The sequence below is a fragment of the Agelaius phoeniceus genome, chromosome 11, assembly GCF_051311805.1.
Source record: "Agelaius phoeniceus isolate bAgePho1 chromosome 11, bAgePho1.hap1, whole genome shotgun sequence".
NCBI classification, from domain to species: Eukaryota; Metazoa; Chordata; class Aves; order Passeriformes; family Icteridae; genus Agelaius; species Agelaius phoeniceus.
Genome location: NC_135275.1, coordinates 13857881 through 13881811, shown reverse-complemented (window position 1 = coordinate 13881811; position 23931 = coordinate 13857881). Strand labels below are relative to the sequence as shown.

General features: G+C 44.0%; 1 protein-coding gene across 1 annotated transcript in view; it reads left to right on the top strand.

Annotated features, from left to right (window-relative positions):
- The first annotated feature begins 929 nt into the window (after window positions 1–929).
- GRIP2 (glutamate receptor interacting protein 2) overlaps window positions 930–23931 on the top strand; it is a 248207-nt gene continuing 225205 nt past the window's right edge. Inside the window, exon 1 of the mRNA XM_054639982.2 lies at window positions 930–1123. Within this exon, the coding sequence (XP_054495957.1) occupies window positions 1069–1123 (55 nt within the window). The 5' untranslated portion in view covers window positions 930–1068. The remainder of the gene's footprint in view (window positions 1124–23931) is intronic.

The window sequence follows — 23931 nt, the reverse complement described above, 5'->3', positions numbered from 1 at the left end:
TGCAGGTAGGGACAGAAAGGCTGAACTGAAAAGCCAAGGTCCACATGGATGCATTCTCTTGCTATTATAGCTGCCCTGTTCCACCTGAGTGCTGTGACACACCAGCCTCTGAAACTGGAATTAGCTCATCCAATCCCAAGGAGAGCCTGGTCCCTAATATTTTAGATTATAGCAGATGTTGCACATAATGTAATAACTCTCACAAAGGGAGGCAGAGATGCAGAATGAGACCTACCAGATAGCTAATAAAAGAAAAGGCCTCGTGAAGAACAAAAAAAGCTGCTAGTGATTGCAGAGATATGTTGCCCCCAGGAAATTAAAAACAGGAATGCCCTGGCATATGCAATAAAGCATCTCCTTTGTGTCCATGTAAAAGTGCTGAAACCTCTGGTCTATTAAGTAATTGAAAAGATGCTTGTAAGTTTTCCCTATACACTTCAGCTGCTTGAAAGTGGTAGCGAAGAAAATGAAATAGATCAGCCTGGCTGCTGTGTGCAACTTTATTTACCAGAGAAGCCAACTTCAGGGTAAACACACGCGTCAATGCACGCACCTGTGCGGGGCTGCCAGGCAGCTGCCGCTCGGTGAAGGGAAGAGGCGCCAGGCTAGAGCTGTAACGGGAATGTAGAATGGGAGCAGTGTGCGCTCCATGTCTTCCATGAGCGTGTATCTATCCAACGTCAGCCGGAGATTTGGGACCCGCAGGGTGCCGGTGTGGGTCGGAGCCCGGCGCCTGTTTGTAGGCGGGGCCCATCCTGTCTACGCAGACCCCATCGGGGGAAAAATATACAATATACCCATATTGACACGATTTCTCTGTCCCGCTTCCCCGAGTTTGCCGTTCGCCGCCCTCGGCGGCGGGGGGAGCGCACCTGCGCGGCGGGCGGCCCGGGGCTGTGCGCAGGCGGGGGCGGGCAGCGCTCCCCGCCCGGCCCCGCCGCCGCATGCACCGCCCGGCCATAAAGCGCCGGGGAGCCCGGCCGCGCTCGGCAGCGCCCGCCGCTCCCGCCGGGCCCCCCGGGCCCCTCCAGCCACGCCGCTGCCCCGGGGGGCGGCAGCGCTGCCGCGATGCCGGGCTGGAGGAAGAGCCTCGCCCTGTGCCTGCAGCGGATGCAAGAGGACGGTGAGAGCGGCGGGGGGAAAGGAGAGCTGGAGGTGCTCGGAATTACCCTCCGCCTCCCCTTTTCCTTTGGGTTGGTGGTGGTGATGGGTGTCCCTCTGGGAGGAGGACGATCCTCTGCTGGCATGGAGCTCCGCGGATGAAAGGACTGGAGGGGGGGATGCTCTTCGTGCTGATAAACTTTGCCGCAGCCAATCTTCCCTTCCATCCCTGGGCTCGCTTGGTTTCTGCTTTTGTTTATTTTTCTTGTTCAAGCGGTGGGGGCAAACCTGAGCGCGAGGTGACTGCGCGATCCTTTCTGGCTATTTAGAGGGGCTTGTAGTACCTGAGCCCCAACTTTCTAAAGGTGCTGGTGATGCTGTTTTCAGCTGGTAATTTTCTCCAGCGCTAACTCCACCTGGGGAATAAAGGGTTTGTAAATTGCACAGAGAACGTGTCACGGTAATCTGATTCCTATTGTGCCGCTTACTGTTGCTCACAGTGACTGTGAATTTTTTTGTTTACGTGTTCAAGAGTGTGATGTTAAATAAACGCTGGACCTGCGGCTCATAAAAGCGGTGAGAAGACATCCACAAGGTGGCACAGCGTAAGGGAGGTTTAAATGTTGCACTCCGGCTCCTGCCTTTGTAGATGAACAGAGATGAGAGTGGTGGGGAAAGTTTATGTCTCTGAAATCAAGTGCGTTTCTCCTGTACTCTCATGGGACTCAGGTGCAGGAGTTGATCCGGGATAGGCAGAAACAAGCAGGAATGCGTGTTTTAGAAAACTGCTGCTTTTGTGCAAAGTCGCTAATGGCAGGCTTTTCCTTGGACCCCTTCCCAGACTACCTCTCTAGACTGTTCTAATCTGTAAACATACTTAACAAATATGTGAAGTGGCACTGCTGCAGCATTTAATGTGAGTAATGTAAGAATTGTGGTATTCTCTGAACCTGCTGGTTAATAAGCACAGAGAGAAATTGTGCTGTTAGATCCCCTGCAAGGTGTCAGGACAGAGTCATTAAGCTGCTGTGCCTTTCTGATGCTGATTCCTGGCTCCCACTGCTTTGGGAGAGCACCATCTATTTCTGCTCCTGGTTTGCTCTAGTACCATGGCTTTCCCTTGGAGCCTCTATCCACCCGAGATAGAGCTGTTAAAAATCTTGTCCTGTAGAAGAGTGAATCAATTCCCTGCTCAACACACCGAGACCTGTTGGCATGAGTTCAGCCCTGTTATGGTGCAGTGCTTTGTAACGCTGCCTTGCTGCAGCTGGCACGGATGCTTTTGCACCATTGGATCAGGGTGGCTTTGGGAGCCTTATTAAACATTCACAGCAGGGACCTTTTTGATCTACAGCTGCGCTGGGTTACTTTATCTGTGACTTCATATGTGTGTGTACTGGTTCTTGTGCCTGGCTCTCTGTAATGCCTTTCCTTCTCATCCCCCTTCCCTCTGATTTCAGTCCCAGCACTGCAGTGAGTCTGTGGCTGGTGTGCGTCCCTTTGAGTACATTGCATTTATTTCCGTGGGTGGTTCACAGAGTAGTCAGTCTTAGGAAGGTGCCATTTAATCACAGAATGGCTTATCTGGATGGATAAATCTTGCAGGCTTGAGCTGATACGCTGTGTAGAGAAAGATTAGCTGAGCTTGGAGGGAACTTCTTTCCCTTTTCTACAAGGCATCCAGTTTGATGGTTGTGTTATATCATATACCTCTGCAGGGGCAGCAGAGGAAGTATTTGGTAATGTTTTTGTAGCACTGCAGTGTTAACAGGTATGTAAGAGAGGGTTTTGCATCATGACGTGTCCCTGTCTGTGACAGGATTGGAACTAGATGATCTTTAAGGTTCCTTCCAACCCAAACCATTCTATGATAACACTGCAAGAAACATCTGCACTGTTCAGATTTTGATTTTGCAAACCAACCTCCAGCCAGGACATGAAGAAATATTAACTTCTGTTTTTCTTTATTCAGAGCAAGTTATGTCTGCCTTGTTGGCATCTCTATGCCTGTATGGTTGTGATAGGTTTGGGGTGTTTTGATGCCCAAGCTGGGGAGCTTTTCCCCTGGGCATGTGTACTCTGGCCCATCAATTTGTTCACTTCTTCTGAGGACCACAGTACTTTAGCTCCCAAAGGAAATGTCCCGGTGTTCAGCAGGAGCACAATTGTAATTAGAAGAGTGGTATATTTTGGTTACTGAATATTAAAATGATGAGCACCTCTTGCAATTTGCAGCCATTCAGAGATGATGAATTGGAAGCTTCATTAATCACAGTTGGTAGAAAAGGTCAGCCATGGTAAGTCATATAGGGAAATGCATGGTATACACAAACTGTGCTGAAGTATGATTGCCATTTCAAACACCATGCACAGCGAGTCTCTTCATGCACGTTTTGCCTTAAAATTTCTGTCTCCTGGAAGATGGAAGTGACTTCTGGCCAGTAGGCAGAATGCTTCATTATATAATGTGTTGGTTTTCCCCACCACAAAGAGATTTGTAGATGGGATGTTCTACTGCTTATTGTGTTTCATGCAAGGAAAAAAAAATTGATGTCAATGACTTAGAAATATTTGGTGGAAAATGTGTTTGCTCCAGCCTGCATTGATAACAGACCTGTTACTCCAAAATCATGAGGTTCATCAGCTCCTGCCTTACTGTGGGGTTGTCTCAGGCCTGAAAGAAGAGGTTAAAGCATATGGTCTGGCTTTCTGTCCCTCACTGTGTGTGCAGAGCTTTGTGGCCAGATCTTCTGCTGATTTCTCTTCCTGATAACTCATCCTCTTTTGAGGCAGTGATGAGAGCTAGTCGGCCAAGCCAGACCCTTTTCCATCCCAGTTTCCACCCCTCCTGTTGCTGTCCTTTTTGTGAGGACTGAAGGATTTGAATTGCATTCTTGCTGCTCCAAGGTTTTCAGTAGCAGAAGCAGCAAAAGCTAATTTCTGTGTTGGTAGCAAGAAAGTATGTGGGCAGGTGGGAAAGTCTCTGTTTTTGGCACATCTGAATAGATATGGAAACTGTGTGTCTAGAAAGGATAAACTGTATCTGCCGACTGAGAAGTGGAGATACTTTTATCCAAACTGGTGAAAAGCAGTGTTAGCTAGAAGATAAGACTTGTGTAAAATGGGCCATGGTTGTGGGCAGACACCCTTTGCTTAACCTGAGATTTTTTTTTGCTGTTAGGGGGAGGGAATACAGAGTTTCAGTGTAAATTTAGGTTGTTGATACAATTGCCCTTCCTCTCCCAGATGGTTTATCTTGAGTAAAAGCAGAAAATTTGACTCTCACCTTTAAAACCCCAATATGATGACTTATAAAAATAAAAAAATCCAAACCGAGCCTTATGAAAGACTGAGGTAGTGAGATTATAAAATGTGAAGTGAGTTATCTAACCCTTGCTTGAATCATGATGCAGGTGGCAAGGAGGGGAAGGGGAAAGAGACAAGTCACACCTGCTTCAAAAAGTGACAATATAGCAGGGTTATGTTGCTGCTATTTGCTGCCTTCCCTTGTATACAGCTCCATGCTCGTTACCTTGGAAACAGCTGTAGGAGCATATAGGGGCATTTTGCTGCTGTGCAGCCGTGGGCAGAGGTGTCCTGTGGTGCATGGAAAGGAGAATCTTTCATGGTGCAGGTTGAGGGCAACAAAGTAAAAACCCGTTGGAAGATCTCCCTTTCTTGGCTGCCCTGTCTTGCTACAGGTACAGTTTGGCAGGAGTGGGATCCTGGGGAAAATTTAGCAGGGGGGTGGATTTTCATGGTTTTGGCAGAGCTATTTAAATTTTTATAATAGGAAGGTAAAAATATCTCAACAGTCTGTTTTGAGGAGGCTTATAACAGCTGGGCTGTGGACATCAGGTTTTTATTCAGATCCTCAGAACAATGTACTGGGATGTTTTGCTCAATAGCTCTGAAACTATGTCCATGACTAGAAATGGGATTCTTCTTTACTTATTCACATGCATCAGGGTGAAACATTCCACTAAGATGGAAATTTCTGGGTTTGCATGATTAGCAGAAAATTAGATCTTTCAACGGGTTCCATGTTTTTTTGTGATATGCGTGTGACGTGTAGAATAACTAAAATAGAATAACTGCTAAAAACAATGTGAATTGTCTTTTGTTCACTTACCCATAAACATTTTGATCTTGCAAATGGTATGGTGTGCATTACTTTAAATCAGTTGAACTATTCTGCTGTTTAAAATATAGTGTTTTTTCTTGTGCTTACCACATCAGAAATAATTCAGTCATTTGGAAAGGTTTTTTTGTTGTTATCAGGTTGTCCTAGGACTATCTTTCAATGCCAGGTTGAGTCTATTCCATTTTAATATGTTGCTTTATAGAGTCCTTTTGGCCAAACCTACAATGACATGATCTATTATACTGGCACTTAATGATCAGTAAAGAAATTTGGCTGTGTAGCTGTCACTTAAGTAGTATGCAGTAGAAATGGTACAGCTGAAGGGCTGTTACATCTGTCCACTGTATGTGGTGTATTGATGTGTTTCTGCATGTGACAGTTTTGCTTTACAGTGTGTCCAGGCTTTGTCAGGGATGAGGACTTGCTCACATGGAGCTCAGGAATTTATGGGCTGCTGTTTGTTGGTAATACTCATTATACAGGCCACTGCTTTGAAACAAAATGTAAAAATAGAGGTTCTGACCCTCCAATGAAGTGTGGTGGGGAATTAGGATTGCATGAAGGCTGTGGTGGTAGTGCTTAAGGGATAATGCTCACTTATCAACATGATGGAACAGCTGAGCAAATCCTGCTAGACTTTGATGGGGTCTTTTTTCACTCATTAATATGCTGATGGGGATTTGGCATCCATTGAGTGAGTAATAACTCAGTGCACCCGAGCACTGTGCTCACTGCTCCCCTCCTTGCTGCTGTCACACTGCTCTGACTTTGGGCTGCTGCTTTTGATCCTGCACTTCAGCAGTCTGAAAATGTAACTCTGATTGAGAAGTCCTGCACAACCTGGGGATGAAGCCACAAAGGTTTTATAGAATGACTCCAAAGCCTCATTGAGATTTGATTAAAGACAGAGATTAATCATTATTTTGCTTTTTGAAGTGATCTGCCAGATTTTACAACCTGAATGTGCTCCCATATCTGCAGGCTTTGGCTCTATGAAACTGAATGGACACTGTGGGTTCTGCTCTCTTGTTTGTGTTATACTCTGTGGGGATTCTTGTGAAGAAGTTTTATTAGCAATATTGAGTGATGATGCTCAGTGCTGACAAAAGCATCAGCTGCAGTGGTTTGGCATGCTTTTCCTTTAGAGCTGCCAAGGTTGGAAAGTGTGGGGGGAAACCTTTCAGGATGCTGAAGACCTTGATGGAAACCATGAATTGTGGTAGCCAGGAAAATTTCAGAGTGAGAAGGATTGCCAGATCTGTCTGGAATCAGGCCATGCTTGATGTTCTCCAAACCTGTTGGTGTTTCTATGGACTCATGCCAAGTGTAGTGGAAAAACACATGGGAAATTCCCAAGAAATGAATGTGGCCTTTGAAACTGTTCCAGAGCTGCGATTGCAGCGACTGACCCAGAGATCCTCTGATGCTCTGGGTTGCACTGAGAGGAAGATTGCTCAGGTTAAATAAGGGTGTGTGACCAGTCTGAGGTGAATGATTTTCTGTGCCTTTTTTTCATTTTGTTTGTTTCTTCTAAGTAGACACAAGTGGCAGAGCTGCTTAGTGGTAGGCAAAAGAAGGCTGTCCACCAGGGCATGAGCTCTGTGCCAGGTCTCTTTCTATGGTTAAGACTGTGTAGGCCTTCCTACAAGTGTCCCATTTTACTGACTATTTTGTTAATTATTAGACTTCATTATAACAGAATACAAGTATATATTTTGAAAATGAAGTGAATTTAGAAGTATAAATATAGTAGAATAAATACAGGGGTAGTAATTATTGAAATTGCCTCTTTGTAGACAAGCCCCAAGACAGTGAACCAGCCGTTTCTGGAGCTCTGCATCACATAAATGGAGCACATTTATTTTAAAAGTCAGACCTAACCCTTGACATTCAGAACAGTGATCTGTGTGCTGAAAAATCTCTTTTCTAGAGCAAGGGGAAAACTTTTTTCTCATTATGGTCTCTTGAAAGGACACATTCATGTTCCATTGAATGTTGATGATGATCCCATGTGTATGGGAACTGCTCTTGCATTCATGTCTTGTGCCAAAGGCAGTCATACCATCTAAATATCTGTTTGTGTTCCTGAAAGGAGCATAGCTACTGTGCATTGACACTGGTGTAACTGGGAGTGGAACATGGGCAACAATTGATTGAGGAAAATAAATTCCATGCTGATGGTCTCTGTTGGAAATGGGAGCATCTCTTCTGCAGTGCTTGGTCTGGGTGAACCACATAGTGGAATGGAACATTCCCTCCTGGAAGGGTCTGCGTTTTGACCAGTTATTCTTGGTCTTGTTCTGTGCTCTGTCTGTTGAGAGAAAAATGTAATGAAACTTCTCATTTAAAATCTGAATAGAATTTTTCTTGTCTGCTTGTTTTGTCAAAAGAATGAATTACCTTTTTATTTCCTCCAATTTTGCTCCTCCTCTTTGTCTTTGGAAAATAAAGGAATTCAAATAAGTTTGTAAAATTTGTTTTAGCAATTATGGTGATTTCCCTGTTACTGACTCTCCCCCTCATTAATGTTAGATGAACGTGGCATCTAGTAATTACTGGCTTTCACTTTTCAGCCAAAACTATTTTCTGGCTTCAGCAGAATTTGCTGATTTCACTGAGAATGTTGGGAGAGCTGCTTTCCACTGGGAAATTAGTTCAAACCTTTTCCTTTGACAGCTTCAGGTATGTGGCATCAAGACCACTCTGCATTTAAGGAGAAGGGTTATTATGGTATTTGAGCTCAAGGAAATGCAGTGCATTAGGATGGGGTTAGATCCATGTCTTATCTGCATTAAGTGGAGGTGTCAGTGACCCTGCCAGCTAAGCTGCTGTGTCTTGATGAGTAGAAACCTCTTGCTGAGGCCACAAAATAAATTCAATGCTACATTCTTCAAGTTGTCTATAAAGTAACACAATTTTTTGCTTGATGTCTTCTTTTCCACAGTGAACAAAGCACTAGAGAGCTTTTGTTTTAGCAATTATATTAACATTGGCTGCTGCTTTGTTGCCAGTCAGAGGCTTTTCAAGGTATTTATTTGGATTACAGGTGTTGCCTTTTCTTGTACACGTGATACTGTTAGTCATCTTCGTGACATTTCATTCATCTGTACAAAGAAATAAAGGTTCCAGCTTTATTTTTATTTATTTTAATTATATTTATACATTTGAGTATTGCCTCATACAGCCCAAGAGGGGAGCTGCTACTTATATAAAGCCTGAGGGATCTCACTTGAGTCCCATGGGGTGGAGCTGAGATTAGGCCCTGGTTTTTTTTTTCTTCTCTCTTTAATTTATAAAAAAAATTCAAATTTCTTCTCTGTTTTCAAGGCAAAGTTGAGCTGAATGTACAGAGTCTGTGCACAGAAGACTCCAGTCTTATCTTTGGTCCCATTTTGATGAGAGCTGTAACCACAGGAGCAGGGTGTAGACTGTAGGGTTGGGGGTGGAGGGCTTGTCCTCATTTGCATCCCCTTGCAGCAGAGGCCTCGAAGATTTAGAAACAAATGAGATGCAAAGAAACAAGGAGAAAAATAAGATAATAAGGCAAACTGTCAGGCAGTGTGACAGTTTTGCAGAAATTAGTGATGCTAAGTTGCTCTCTTCTTACTTGGTACCAATGTGCTTTTCTGGTTCAGTTTTTCTCTATGTGTGTTCAGGAAATGATGATTCCAGGAGTGTGGCCTTCCTCATTAAAACTATCTTGCCCAGATGCATAGCTTCTGATTATTGGAAGCCAGGGGAAATTCCCTGGGGCTGTCAGAGTGGGATGAATTTAGTGAAGAGCTGGGAGGAAATGTTAGTATTCATAGCAGCTTGTCTCAGGGCTATGTGTTAATCCTGAGCAGAGGGCACAGTTGGGAATGAATATTTTGTTTCTAGATTAAATGTTCTTTTGTTTTCTTTCATCTAGAAATAGGAGGCAGTCAATCTCAATACTGTACATGCAGTCATGTCTGTCAAAACACCCTCACAAACTTCCCCTTTGAGGTTGGAGGGTAGGTAGGTCTGTGTGAGGTGGGGTGGTGCTGTCTCAGTCTTCTTCCTCTTGGGAGCATCATCTTTTCAGCCTTCCTCCATCTCTGTTCTCCCCTTAAAGTTGTGGAGGTTCCTTCTCAGTTGGAAGGTGGCTGCAGATAAAATTCTTGTGCCCTGTCCCCACAGATAGCTGAGCCTGGTGTGCTGCCTCCAGGTTGTTTCAAACAAAAGCAGAGTTCAGGCATGCTGCAAATCCCATGGCAGGCATTTAGATACTGATGCTGTGAGCATGCTCCAACTCACTGGCCATGCTTTGCTGCTCCAGAATCTTTCACAGACTTTGTGTCCTTTGCATCCTACCCAAACACCTTGTGCAGTAGCAGCTGGCTGCATGAAATAGCTGCCTTGCTCCCCACAGATCAGGCTGCAGCCCAGTGGTAACTGCAGCAATTCCAGTGTGGCTGGCACTTACTGATGAGTTGGTTGGTATTGGAGATTGAGCCACAGGCCTTTTGGTCCTGTGCCTGTGCTCCTGCCTGAGCACAGGCCTTGCAGCAAAATAATTTTATCATTTAGTTTCTCAGAGTGATGGGGTATTTTTCTCATTTGAGATTAGTGGGACTGAGGGGTTCTGTGCCACTCTGAAAACCTCTGCATGCCCCAATCTTTGTGTCTGCAGAACATGGGTAATGGCTACATGTTAAAAGGTTTTGATGCTCAGATCAAAACAAATATGGAAGTGCAGTTATTAAGTGTAACTTCATGGCTGTCTTCCTCTACTTAGTATCTTCATATTCATAATGATACCAATTGTGCCAAATATTTGAACAAAAATGAGGTAGAAAACCTCTTTCTGGCACAGGGTTGCAAATCTATTGCAGCATAGAGCTGGACAGAACAAGAAGTTCTGTTTATGTGGATAAAAATTTCCCTGTACAGTAATGAACTGTGCTGTGAGTTTACCGGCTATCTAATCTAGTTTCCATCCGTTACACCAAGTGATAATCCTCTAGCAAATTCGGTGCTGTTAGCAGCATTTCTGTCAGCCTGGCTCTGGCTGCACATCTAGGCAACCTGCCTTTGAGGAATTTCAAAATTTGCTCTAGTCAGTCATGCTGCTTCCTCAGCCTCTGGAGACTGCATTTCACATGTAACAGAAAGCTGAACTGTCTTACTTCTGTAATTGTATTTATTCTGCTTTTCCTCCACCCACCACCTGCCAAGGCTATTTGGCCATGTCTGGAGAAGGCTCCTGGGTTGTTTTCTTGGAATATCCATTGTAATTGGCTTTCTGGTGTATCCTGTCCTACTTGAATATAATTCCTTCACTGTTACTGTGCTTATACAGGGACTTGTTAGTAAGTGGGTGAGGGGATCAGAAAACAAAATGTGTGCAGACCAGGCTGAGATGCTGATTTCTCCAGGGCTTGCTGGCTGTAGGGTGTGCTTGCCTGGGGATGAGCTGTACAGCCCCATGTGCCTTTGGCTCCCAGAGCCAGGCTTGCTCTCTGGTGAGCCCTGTGCTGCTGTAGCAGCTGGCCCTGCCCTGCTCCTTGGGGCTGCCCCTGCCAAGGGTCACTACTGCCTGGGGAGGTTCAGTGACAGGCAATACTGCAGTGAATGCCATCCAGTTTCTGTCTCTGAATAATTAACAGAGGGAGTGTGGCTTTTGGCCAGGGAACGCCATCCTCTGCCACCCATCTGCTTCCCTGCTGTTGCTTGGAGCAGCTGCTTGTCTCCAGGGGCTTCTGGGCAGGCCAGGGGGGGCAGATTCCTGCCTACCCTTCATTGTCTTGCCACTGACACGCTTAGTGAGCTTTAAGTCCTTGGGGTGCTGTTTTTCTGTGCTTCTCTTTTGTGCAAATTCACACCATGGTTTTTAATTGCAAGCTGCAAAGGTAAGTCTTGGTTTCAATGCTGTGGTGGAGGGCACAGAGGTGGGAGTGAGGGACAAGGACTGGAGGAGTGCAGAGTGAGGAAGGGGCATGTTTCACTGTTATCTCCCTCTGCAGATGTGAGCTGCTCACAGAAATCCAGCTCCAGCACAGCTGGCTGTGGGCTGGAGGTGCTGCTCAGCAGCGTGCAGGGAGAGCAGCACTGAATTGCTCTGCAGGCAGATCCCCCATGCTCAGGTGTGATGGACCTGCTGGTAAAGCCCTCTTGGAGAAGGGGGAGGCCTGCTCAGCCCTGTGTAAAGCAAAACCACTGACAGAGCAGCCCTTGCACTGGAGGAGCAGGTGATGATGGCAGCCTCTGCAGTTTCAAAACAGCTGAGGGATTCCCTGTGTATATGACCATGTGCAAGTTTTTTTATGTGACTCTACCTCTAGAGTGAATTGCCTCTAGAGGCTTTTCACAGCCCCTCAGTATGGTAGGATAATGTAATATTTTATTAGCTGTGGCCCTGTACAGTGGGGTAGTTCAGCATTTGACCTGTTGAACTTGAACACCAAGTAAGTGATGGCCAGGAAGACACCCCTAAAGGTGTGACAGCTTTTCAAACTCATGTCTGGGCACTGTAGTCCACTGCAAACTCTTCCCCATCTCCAGCTTTTCTCATTCAGTTTCCTGCTGAAGCCCAGCAGATTTCCTGTGATGAGTCACTGTTCTGAGCCAATGTGACAGTCGGTGTGTGACTCCCATCTACCTGTCACCTCCTCAGCCTGCCACTAACCAGCTGGGTGGGTTAGCCACTGGCAACCATTTAAACTCATTTTGACACAATGAGTTAGTCAGGCTCACAAGTCAGAGCTGAAATAGACCTTATCAGACAACACTCAAACTTTGATTTGTGCTGTGAGAGTATTGCTGATGGTGTTTTGGGGAGCATTTTGTGAGTAAAGGAGTAGAGGTCCATGAAGAATTTCTTAAAAAATGTATTTCCCTTTTTTTTTTATTCATAAAAATTTGAATTTGAATGAAAAATTTGGGATGGATAGGGGGAGTAGGAAAACTAAGTAATTTATGCAGCTGAGTAAGCAAGAAGATGGAGGTACACTTTGCCATGACTGGATGGAGGTAGGAGGAAGTGCAACTCTCCTCTAGTGTATAATATTCACACTTCACTGCATGAGAAGACAGACACAAATCTACCCATCCTCCACAAAAAATCCTTGTGGAAAGGTGTCCTCTTCCCAGGAGGTATTTGTTTCCAACCAAGAGAACAAGTCCATCTTCCTGGCTGACTGTGGTGACCCAGCACTGGAAGGGACCTCTGAGTCTACTTTCCCTGCAAGTGAGATGTTAAAGCACCAATCATCCAGGATAATCCTGTTTCAGGAGCTCATTGATTTTTAGCAGAGGGAAGTGAGTTAAAATGATGAGTCACTGACCTACTTGAAAATGAGCAACCTCCTCAGTGCCATTAGGAGCTGGTAGTAGATCATCCTGGACAAGAGCTGGTAAAAGGGGATTAAAGGGTCTCCTTGTGCCTGCTGTTGCTCTACACTGTGTGTGGCTGCTGTTTGGATCAATTTTTTTAATGGGTGAAGAAGCAGCACACCTTATATAGAAAAAGCCAACAACTTCTTGTGAGTGTAGTTGCAATTTGAGTCTAATCCTTATTAGTCCTGCTGTAATTGTTACAGACAAGGAAAGGGTGCCATGCTGTTGCTGAGATGTGGCAGTGCTGGATAGTTGGAGCAGTTGGAGCTGCTGTAAAGCAGCTCTCCCATTAGAGATGCCCTTGCATGGGGATATCTGAACTGAACAGCAGGGAATTTACCTGCAAAATTTCTTCTTGGCAGACTTGTGTCTGCCCAGGCTGAGGAGCTGCTTGTTTGTTCTGGGCTTTAGGCTGCCACAGGAGATGTGGAGATCTGAGGTCTGGCCTCCTATGTAAAATATTAATTTTAAAATTGAATAATACTGTAATGGTTTTTTTGGGGTTTTTTTTGCTTCTTGCATTGTAGACCAACATTGAGCCCATGGTTACTTGCTCTCTCACTATTTAAATGTCAGTCCCCACTTGGTGCCTTCTTTCCTGTCTCTGGTGCCTGCACAGGGCTTTGGTTTAATGAAGTGGAAGTCTGGTGCTGAAATATCTTCTCTGTTTTGTGCCAAGTCTTGACTTTGGGAGTTCAGTCAGTGTTGTGTGCAGATATGATCAATAAAGCTGCTAGTGATGTACTTTGCTATTAAGTCTTAGTTCATTGATTTATGGAGTACTGGGAACTAGGGGAATATCATGGTTAATTAAGTTAATTTGATTGTAAAGTCCACAGGGATTGTGCCTTTCTTTGTATTCTCTGAAGCACCTTGGACACCTCTGATCACTATAAAATAATGACTTTTTCTTTTCAAATGCTGGCAGTTTGAACTATTTAGTTGCTTTAAAACTACATGCATTTCAAGGCAATGAATTTCTACATGGGCCATGGAGATATGGCTTTGCAGCCTTTGGCTTTACAGGCCCAGGTAGAAATGGAGAAATAGACTTTTAATAGAATTTAGCTAAATAGTCCCAAGGTATCTGGAGCTTTGTATTTGTTTGCCAAGATGTCTTGTGGAGTTATTACCCATGCTCTTAGCAAAAAGTCTGTGGGGCAACTTCTATTGTGTTTGTGTTTTATAGCTTGGCCTTACAGCTAATTCTAATTATAGTCTTCTTCCATTCAATAAGATATATGAAGAAATAATACATCAGGCTCTAGATAGATTTATTCTGTAGCATCCATTTTTCAGGAAAGTAAACAGATCTCCCCCTGTCTTAAATGGAAATTTATTCTGGGTATATGAAGTCAAGTCTTGTACAGAGGTATTCTTCTGCAGATTTTATTTCATTGAATTTATAGCTTCTCTTCTTCTCCAAGGAATTGGAGACTTAAACCTTCCATTATAGGTCTGTAATTTATGTTTTCAAAATTCAGTGATTGTTATCTCTCAGTGTTTTTATGAAGCTCTGCTGTGGAGGTGCTTAGATAAGGTTGTATATTAAGTATTGGCCAATTTGCTAGGAGCAGAACTGGGATTATAAATTACCAGAAACAGTCTCAGTCAGCATGAGCTGGTTCTTGTGTTAATGTCTTTAACTTCCTTTGAAGAATTAGGGAAGATGAGCTGTAGAAAGACAGACTGATGAAGCTGTGATGTGGTGGCTGGAAAAATGTTCTTGTGTTATTTGGGCAGTGATGAATTGTCACTATCCACAAACAGATTGAATGAGATTCCCCTGGCATCTTTTGAGGGTCTGGTAAAAGTCAACCCTTCTTTTAATAACCTCCTGAAGAGAAAGAGAATATGCTCATTAAATTTTTAAGATGGCAGCATGTTGAAAGATGTTATAAAAACATTGGTGAGAGCATGGGCTTGATCTCTTGAGACATCCTCAGGAAAATTCTGATTTCCATGACTTTATAGGAAAAACCAGGTGTGGAGGATACATGAAGACTGCTTTTGTTCTTTGTATAAATTAGAACTTTTTTTATTTAGGAAAAAGGGGGATGGAGGGAGAAAGCGCTTCTGTGCTGCTTGGCAATGCAGCCATCAAGAGAAGAAAGTTATTGAAACTGGATTTACCTAGTAATTTGTTTTGAAACTGTACTTACCCTTCAAATGTTTAAATTTAAACCTGAGCTATCTGTGCCTTCTTTGCCACCCTTTTAAGGGATGTTCTGTGATTATTTTCCATGTTTTCAGTTCCACAGGCACCAAGTACTCATCTGAATCTGGAATTTAAACACTTGGATTTGCTCTGTGTGTGTGGTTTTTTTTTAGGTTGATGTTGATTTTTGGTGGCTCTTTTGGTGGTTATTTTTTGTGTGTTTTGGTTTATCTTCCCCCCTGACCCAGAAGTTTAACATATTTTAAAATAGGACTTATCCCCAAATCCGGTTGGGAGAGCAACTTACCATTTTTCCTCTTTGCTTGACAGTCATTTTTCTTACTGTTGTTTTTCAAAGTGAAACAAAGTATCATATAAAATTCCACTATTTCCATAATGCTACCTGTGATGATATAAATATAATTGAGTCACTTCCCCTCTTGCCCCATCTATCTGTCCTGTCAGGAATACATTTAATCCTAACTCTTGCTTGCACAACTTGTGTGTACTATTCTGCTGCATATTGATATAAAGCTGTCTGTGTAAAATTAATTTTGATGTGAGAAATTTCAGTTATTTTTTGTTACTAAATAGAAATGAAAGATTTAGTGTGCTTTTCTTTTTCCTTAGGGAAAAAAAACCAACTTTCTTTACAAAAATACCTTCCTTGTACAAGTGCCAACATGGTTTTTCCAGGAGTAATTTCTGTATGTGGTTGGTACAAAATCAGAAGTACCTAAGGAATACCTGCCCTGATAGTAGCTGAACTATGTGAGGACAGCTCCAAGTGTTGCATGGCTTGAAGAAGGAATTGATGTCATGTGTTTGTGGTTATTTGTATGGTTGGGTTTTTCTCTATATGTGGATGTGTGTTTTAAAATCTTGCCTGCAGACATCTGTGTTTGCAGAAGCAGCTGTCACTTGAATGAAAGACTGTCTCCTTGTCTGCTGTGCCTGATGTAGGCGTAATCTTACAGTTACCAGTGCCAAAATTATTGGCAGCAGTGTGATTAGATGGAGGCCAGTGAAGATGCAAGCAGTGCAGGATACCTTGCTCTCTTTTGTGTGGTCATCCCTGTGGACAGGAGGGTGCTGGTGTGCGTCTGCCAGGTCATTCTGCAAATGTCTCTCCAGCTTCTCCCCCATCTTGCTGTGAATTCCCATTCTCCAGGATTATTCCAGCTGCTACAAGAAGCTCATATAACAAGCTAGGAGTGTCTGCTTTATCAGCTCTTCCCAATGTTAGTAAAACACATTTTCTCTTTAATTTTCAGTGTGTAGTTGTTACAGGCTCTCAAATTAGTTTAGACAGCTTGTCGTATGTGTGGAACTGAAGCAGGGCAGGGGAAGCCATGTTCCTGGAGGAGAGGGTGAGGGCTTGCCCAGGGCTCCACTGTGGACATAGAGTTTCCACATCTCTAAACCCCCTGGAATACAAATCTGGTATGGAACAAGGAACTTTTAGTCAAGACTTCTGGTGTAAATCTTTTAATCCTAAAGAATTGCATTATTCAGGCTGTAGTCTTGCATTTTTACACATGGAGCTGAACAGATCTGTTCCTTCTTCCCACCCTACTGAGTCCTCTGGGAGGCTGCTGCTTTTCCCTCTCTCAATAACTGATAGTGGGGTATATATAAAATTATATATAATGGCCACATTAAAGCACTTCTGTGAGCAGCATAAGTGTTACCTGCCAGCTTCTCCCAGTGGTGCAGTGCTGGTGTGGGCACTGCATTACCTGTGTGAGTACTGCCAGATTTCAGTTGAAATCCTGAAATCCTCTCTCTCTGCCAACAGTGATGGCTGCCATCACAATCTTTATCCCAGGGACACAACAAGCATAAATGTATCTCTGTTTTAACCACCTACACCCTGGAATTGCTACTACAGATCTCTCTGCATCCAGCAGCTGTTCAAATGGCAGCATGGTTGTGGGCTGAGATGTCCTGAGTTTCTCTAGCCTGCAGGAGGAGCTGCCACTGAAAAACTCACAATGGAATTCCAGAATAACATTGCTTACCTGCAAATATTTCTGTGAGGGATAAATATCAGTGCTGGAGAAGGAGAAGAGACCACAGCAAATGAGATGAGCAGAAGTGCTGATGCTGATCTTCTTGGCCAGGACCAGAAGCTGCACTAGGCAAAATGCCATTGTCAGTGAGTAATGAGGGAAATCCCAAGACATCTGGAGGAGGAATGCTGAAGTGCTTCTGGAGGAGAAAGACTGACAGATGGACTTAAGGGCAAAGCACTTGTAAGAGCTCCTGAGCAGAGAGAAACTCAGAAGCTGAACCTGGTGGAGGGATGTGAGGTCAGTTAGGTGCCTTTGTTCTGTGAATCCCTAACTCCCCTTACCTCCATCCTGAACACCTGCAGCAGTGAGCCTCTGGAAGCTGTCATTTTATGTTATCTATGTGTGTAGGCTGTTTCAGGCAAAGCACCAGCAATCCATCCAAAAAAACCAACCAAACAAAAAAATAAAACCCAACAAACCAAAAAACCAAGAAAAAAGGGAATAGTAAAGCACCTTTGAACTGCTCCAAGTGCTGCCTCTGCAGTGGATACATTTTCCAGCAGCACAAATCACTGCATTGCAAAAAGCAAACCAAACAGGGGAGCACCTGAGTACTGAAATGAACTCTGAAATTCAAAATAAATCCTTGCAAGCGGCCCAGCAACAGCTTATTTAGTTCTCAGGTTGGTGCTGCTTGGTTTTGGTTTCTTTTTCTTTTTTTTGGTTTTGGGGAAGGAATGAAACAAGATTTAAGCATTAAAAGCCTTGAAGTAGACTTTCCCCACTATGAAAGTTCTTTTGCAGCAAACTACTTAAGTCTGCTAGGAAGATTTTGGTGTAAAAAGAGGGAATAACAGTTTGAGGTTGTTTGAATTGGCTGGGAGACTGAGCAGTGCAATGTGTTTCTCTTGATGTGGAGTTGCAGCTGAGGTCAGAGGCAAGCAGAAAGAATGTGTAGGAGTCCCCTTTGCTGGCTTTGAGGCAGGAGAGAATGGAACTAGAGATTTGGATAAAAGTGAAATTTGAGTTGTTCTTCAGTGAGGCTGTGATTAGTGATTCAGATATGCCAGTCAGTCCATTAAATCTTAACCTTACTTATCAAGTCCTCAGAGATCTCACTTCCAAAGCAGAAGGCCTGTGCTGGTGGCTAAGGGCAGAGAGAAAGGAATGATGGAAACATTTGGTGTCCCATGTTGGAGCAGTGTCTGGGCTGACTGGCAGATTGCCTCTTTCATCTTTGTTGGCCTACCCAAAAGACCAGTTAGTTGGTGTAAATCCCTGCTGTGCTGGCTCTTAAAGATCTTCATTTAGGGTAGCCCCTTCTGCCCCTATTTCCTCCAGCATGCTGCAGGCATTAGTTTAATAGAAATAAAAATTGATTAGTGTGGTCCCTAGTGAATCTTTCAGGGGTTTGGCAGCAACTGCAAATAATGTGTGTGCAGCTGTTTAGTGAAGAGGTGAGATGGCTGTTATTCCTCTTAAAAATGGATCAGTGCTATTCCTGGGTATTGATCTGAGCCTCCTGGACAAGAAGAGGAGCCAGCCCTGTCCAAGGGCACATGGATGGCACTTCTTGAGGAGGCTGGGAAAACAGCTTTCTGGGACAAGAAAACTTATTCTTCATCCCATCTTGTGTTTGAACCTTTTTTTTCTAACAACTTTTCCTACAGTCATAGTTATGGGAGTCCCCACTGTTTAGCACCTGGTGGAAGCTGTAAATGACCCTGTGGCTGAACAGATCTAGCACGTGTCAATGTTCTGTATTTGCTTAGGGGAAGCACACAGTGGATTCCCCAGGCATAATTCCCACTGTAATGGGTGCAGGCAGGATGACACTGCACCAAGGAGCTTTTCTTTAGCTCATTCCTATATCCTGTTTAGTTGGTCTGTGATAAATGGATTGATGAAAGTCTATATTGGCGGACTGGGAAAAGCAGTGTCTCTACAGGTGGCTCCAGTCCTTGTCATCCTTTCCAGTTGCTCTTCTGAAGGGGCAGCAGCCTTGAAGGGAGAGTCAATGCTGGTGCCATCCTTAGTATGGCATGGAAGCAGTTTTTCATTGCTGTCTGGTACCTCCTGTAGAAGGCTGCAGCAAAATAATCCTTGCTTGAGAATCTCTTGGGGCTTTCATGACTGTTAATAATTAATTCCCCTCTTTTCAGTTTTTTTTTTGGGTGTATGGTGGAGTTTTTTTGCACAAATCTCAGTCCCTTGCCACCTTCACATCCTGTCGGAGATTATTTAATGACATACAAATATCTGCACAGAACAGGGCTGCTGGCTTTTGGGTGATGACTGTATTAGCTGTGGTGCTGACAGCTCCTTGCATTTTGTGCTGGAGGAACGCTTAAACAATGAAATAAGCCCCTGGGGAAAGAGGTAGGAAGGCTGCTGTTTGATATTTAAGGCTTGATTGCACAAGGAGGGCATGAAAAAATCAAGCCCCTTGGGAAGGTGCCAGGCACGAGGCCCACACAGAAAAGGATGCTGGAGATGCCTGGATCATGTGCTGGCTGCCCCATCACTCTGTTGGGTGCCTTTGCAGTGACTGTGGGTGTGACCCCTGGGTGACACTGAAGGAATGGAATTGCTGTTAATTGCAGCAGTCTGGTCCCTGGTTGTGGCTTGCCAGGATTTCCTGAGAGATTTGCTTTACTAGATCAGGCTTCTGAGGTGTTAAACACAACAACCCATGGTAGGTGGTATCTGATATAGCTAATCTAGGTATGTCAAGATACATACTGTGTTCATCTGTTGAACCTCTTATTTGGACCAGTGGGTGATGGTCACTCCATACCAGAAGACATATTTCAGAATTAGTGAGTATTCAGAGGATGGAAGAAGAATTAATGTCATGATTAAGTTTTTCTGATGTGAAAGAAAGAACAGACAGGGAACCTACCCCAAAAAAGAGATAAATAAGAAAAGATATCAGTAAATGTGTACCACACTGGCCAGTCTGGGGAAGAACAAATAACATTTTAGTGGTAAATTAATTTCAGAATTTCCAGGTACTAGTTTTACCGTAAATTATAAAATTAAAAAACTCATAGAAAAATAAATATGAAAGCATGACTTCTACTATAAATGTGTGTAAATACTAGAATTCAGGCATTCATTATGTTTAAACTGAATTGAGTCTACCCAGCATGCTGAGTCTAATTTCTAACATTGCTTGCTTCCCAGTATTTTTGCTATGTCCTATTACCAGCACATTTTTCAAAGCAGTGGGATGCATCTTATAGGTAGGACGTGGGGAGCTGGAGAGATTTGTCCAGGCTGCAAAGCTATAACAGTACAAGATTTCTGATGATTTGGTAGACCATATGGTCTTCCTTGCAGGGGTGAGAGGCCCCCTTTACAGCCAGAAGCTTTGCAGCTTCTGGGATTTTTGTGCAAGGAGGTTTTGCTCTTTTTATGATCTGGGGACAGGTTTTGGCTGGAGTAGTTTGAGGTGGTGTGGAAACTCATTCTTTGCTGATATGCTGCTCTCAGGCTGTGAGTTTTATTTTTCTTCCTTTCTACAGAGCTTGGGTTTGGAAATGTCTCCTCACTGAAATAAAAAGTGATCTTGAAACTTTATGGCAGGCTCATCATTTCTCAGCGTATGACTGCTATAATAGTCATCAAAGCACTAAGGAAACGGTGGCAGCTTTACTTTACTCTAACTCCTACTAGTCACTGAACTGTAATCCTAGTTTTACAGCAGTATAAAAAGTGTCATTAAGCTGATCATAAATCACTTGCTTTGCTGGGAAAGCTGTTAGGACCATTCTGGTCCCACAGAAGAGGTGCTTGGTTTGTGATGACAAGTTATAATGCAGCTGTGAAAAAAATAACCCAGTGCAGTGCAAGCAAGATGCTGGTGTTGGCTGGGAGGGGTCAGTCCTGGCAAACCAGGAGTTGAAAAGAAGCAATTTAATCAAAGTGGGTGTGTTAATGAATCTTTGCTGGGCTTTGCTCTTTCTGGGTGTCTCTGGGATGACTTCTGCCAGGAATGGGGTCACTCATCTGGTGCTGCCTGTGTGGAGCAGTGTTCTTCAGTGGCCATTTGATTTTTCCATGTACAAAACTGCATTCCTACCCTCCTATCACTCTACTCTTGGTACAGAATAAGATGTTTCAGGTGCATGCTGAAGCTGTGCAGTGTTCACCACATCTCCTGGAGCTACTGCTGCAGGACTGAGCAGTGGTGTGCAACTTTCCTGCTATATGACTGTCTTATCTGTCACCTGTGTGTGACCCCTTTAGTACTGAAAATTTCAGTGCTAAAAGCTACCAATTAGACAAATGGTGTGTTCAGAGTTGGCAATTACTGTGAAGTGGATGATTTTATGCTTACAAATTCACAGCCTTTTAAAATTGTCTTAACATATAGCAGTGTTCTCCCCATTCAGCCTTCTGCAGTATAGGAGATGGTTTGTGACCTCCATCCCATGTGCCTGGCCCAGAAATGGCAGCTGCTTGCTGAGTTCTTCATGTCTGAAGATCATGAATTAAGTAAATCATATGTGGATTAAAATAACCTGCTAACTCCAGGATGTGGAGGAAAAAAGGAGGGTTTTGGTTTTTTTTCCTCATGGCTCAAGTCTATTAGACAGGGCTGCTGGAGAGCTAGACACTTTGCTTTCATCCCAGTTCATCTTTCTCTGTGCCTGAGATACTCTGCTTCATTTAAAACGGGGCTTCAAATCGGTTTTTGCTAAATTGCTACAAAATCCTGTGTGGATGCTCTTCAGTTGATTTAATCTTGGTTTATGTTGATTTAGTTTCTTGCCAACTTTTGCTAAATCCATTTGAGGCAGAGTTAAATCAACTTATGAGTGTCCTTGCAATTTAATTAAATCGACTGATGTAGCTAATGTAACTGATTGTAATTAAATGCAAGCAGCTTTTATATAAAGACAAGCCCTGAGGGCGTTCAGGAAATACCATCTCATGTTCCCATTAGCCCCTACAAGGAGTTTGCTCACAGTTTACCATCTCTGCCTCTGATCTTTGTCCCAGAGCAGAACTTTGCTGTGCTGGGCTGTGCCTTGTGTTTGCAATAAACTCCATCCCTGATGGCTCAGCTTCATGGTTCTGCCCCACTGCTGCCATCCCTTCCTTGAGTGACCATGTGCCCACAACCTGGTGGAGAATGGCACTGGCTTGCTTGCTGCCCTAGATAAACAATAACCTGCTCAGGTGGTCATTATGAAGTTGCTCATTATGAATTCAGTCATTCTGAATACTGACTTTTGCCTAGAAATACATTGCTTTTTCTTGTCTCAGGCCTCAAACTGGAGGCAGTGGTCTGTAATGATGTAATCTTCCAAAAAACATCCAGGTCCCATGGCCCAAGGGCTGCTTCTGCTTGTTGATCTCCAGCAAGGAGTCTTGCCATTTAAGTGAGCAAAGATCCTGTGTTAATGTGAATTTCTGTGGTTTTGAGTGGTAGAAGAGAGGACCAGATGGGAGAGCAGCCAGAGCAGGCTGTAGCATACTTTCCCCCAACCCTGCTGGTGCTGCATGGACTAACTGCAGTGACAGCAGCAAGAGGCAAGGAGTGTCCCTCTTCTTCCACCCCTTCTACTAATGTCCCCAAAAGTCTGGGTAGCAGAGGATGAGCAAGGGAGACACCATTTATGACGGTGCGAGCCTTTAATTTTCCTGCTCTGTTTCTAGCTCAGTTCCCACATGAAGAAAACATTAATAGCCTCTGATGACAGTTTCATGCTCTGTTTACAACATTCCCAATGGGAGCCCTCTCTCAATGAGCTGAGGTACCATGTGCAGATGTGCCACTCAGTGACAAGCCCACAAACAAAGAGAGAAGCCCAGGGGAACTTGTGGGGCCGTCCATGCCCGTACTGAAGGCTGATCCTGTGAGCCCCTAAAAGGAGGTTGCTCACAGTTTACTATCTCTGCTTCTGATCCTTGTCTTTAAGGGACTTCAGAAATCATCTTTGGGCCTTGAGGACCCAGACTGGGCTCTTGCACTGCCTTTGCTGCCAGATACGTTTGTGATGGAGATTCTTTTTCAAAGGGCATCAAACCTTCATGGGGTCCATCTTGCCAGGGGATTCTAGGCTCTTTTTTTCCTCTCATCTACCTTTTCTTTCAGCCTGGAGCAGCCCATAATCTTTATTGTGCCCTATTATCTCTCTTAGCAGCTGTGTCATGCCTGCAAAAGCAGTGGGAGAGTGGGACTTGAGCTTAGTGAGCTGAGCAAAGTCATTGGCCCAAGAGGAAAGTGGCCAAACCCCATGTGCAGGGAGTGCTGGGGTGCATCCATGGCTGAGGAATAGGAAGTCAGATCAGGTGGTGGGGTGGGAGCCAGCAGAATTTCAAGAGCATCAATGGAAGGGGGTTTGTGGACGTAAAGGGAAGTGACTGGCTTAACAAAACACCCACAAAACCTTCCTTGTGTGATTATTTGTAGAGGGATGTGGACATGCCCAAACCACCTTTTGTAGGATGGAGGTACTGGTGGAAATTGAGGTCATCTTAAAACAGCTGATTGTAAAATGCAACTGTCTGAAGACTGGTAAGTTCCACATCTCTGAGCAGTGTGCCAGAAGAGACAGGGCAGCATTTGGGTGACATATTTCAACAAAGTGTTGGAACTGGGCCAGGCTGGATGGCTGAAGTGAAGCTGACATCTTGCAGAATAGCTGAGGAGAGCTGAGCAAGGAAGAGTTGAACCAATGAACCAGCAGGAATGAGGCTACTGAAAGCCTTTGGGAGTGAGGGAGGGAAGGTACCCTGAAAGACACTGAAGGTAAAAGTGACTATGATACAATCTTCCTCAATCTGTGGGAGTTGAGCAGGGAAAAAGAAGCCTTAAGGGACAGCCCAGATGTTTGTCTGGATGTTAGGTGGAGCAGATAAAACAATCTGCACCTAAAAATAGATTTTGCTTCTGGAAATGCTATAGCAAAGAATCAGTGAATTCAAAACACTGAATTTTGTTCATTTGTTAAAAATCCAATTTGGCGTGCTCTGCTCACCCTTAAAATGCATTTAGATTTTTAATGAGTGAAAAAATTTGGAAAGTGATTTTGATTATTTTGATGCTGTTGAAAGAGAAGTACTTGTAGAGAAGTTAATGAAGGAGAGAAAAAAAGGGCTATTTTTAATGTTCTCAGCCCTCCCTCTAGCACCAGGGAGTG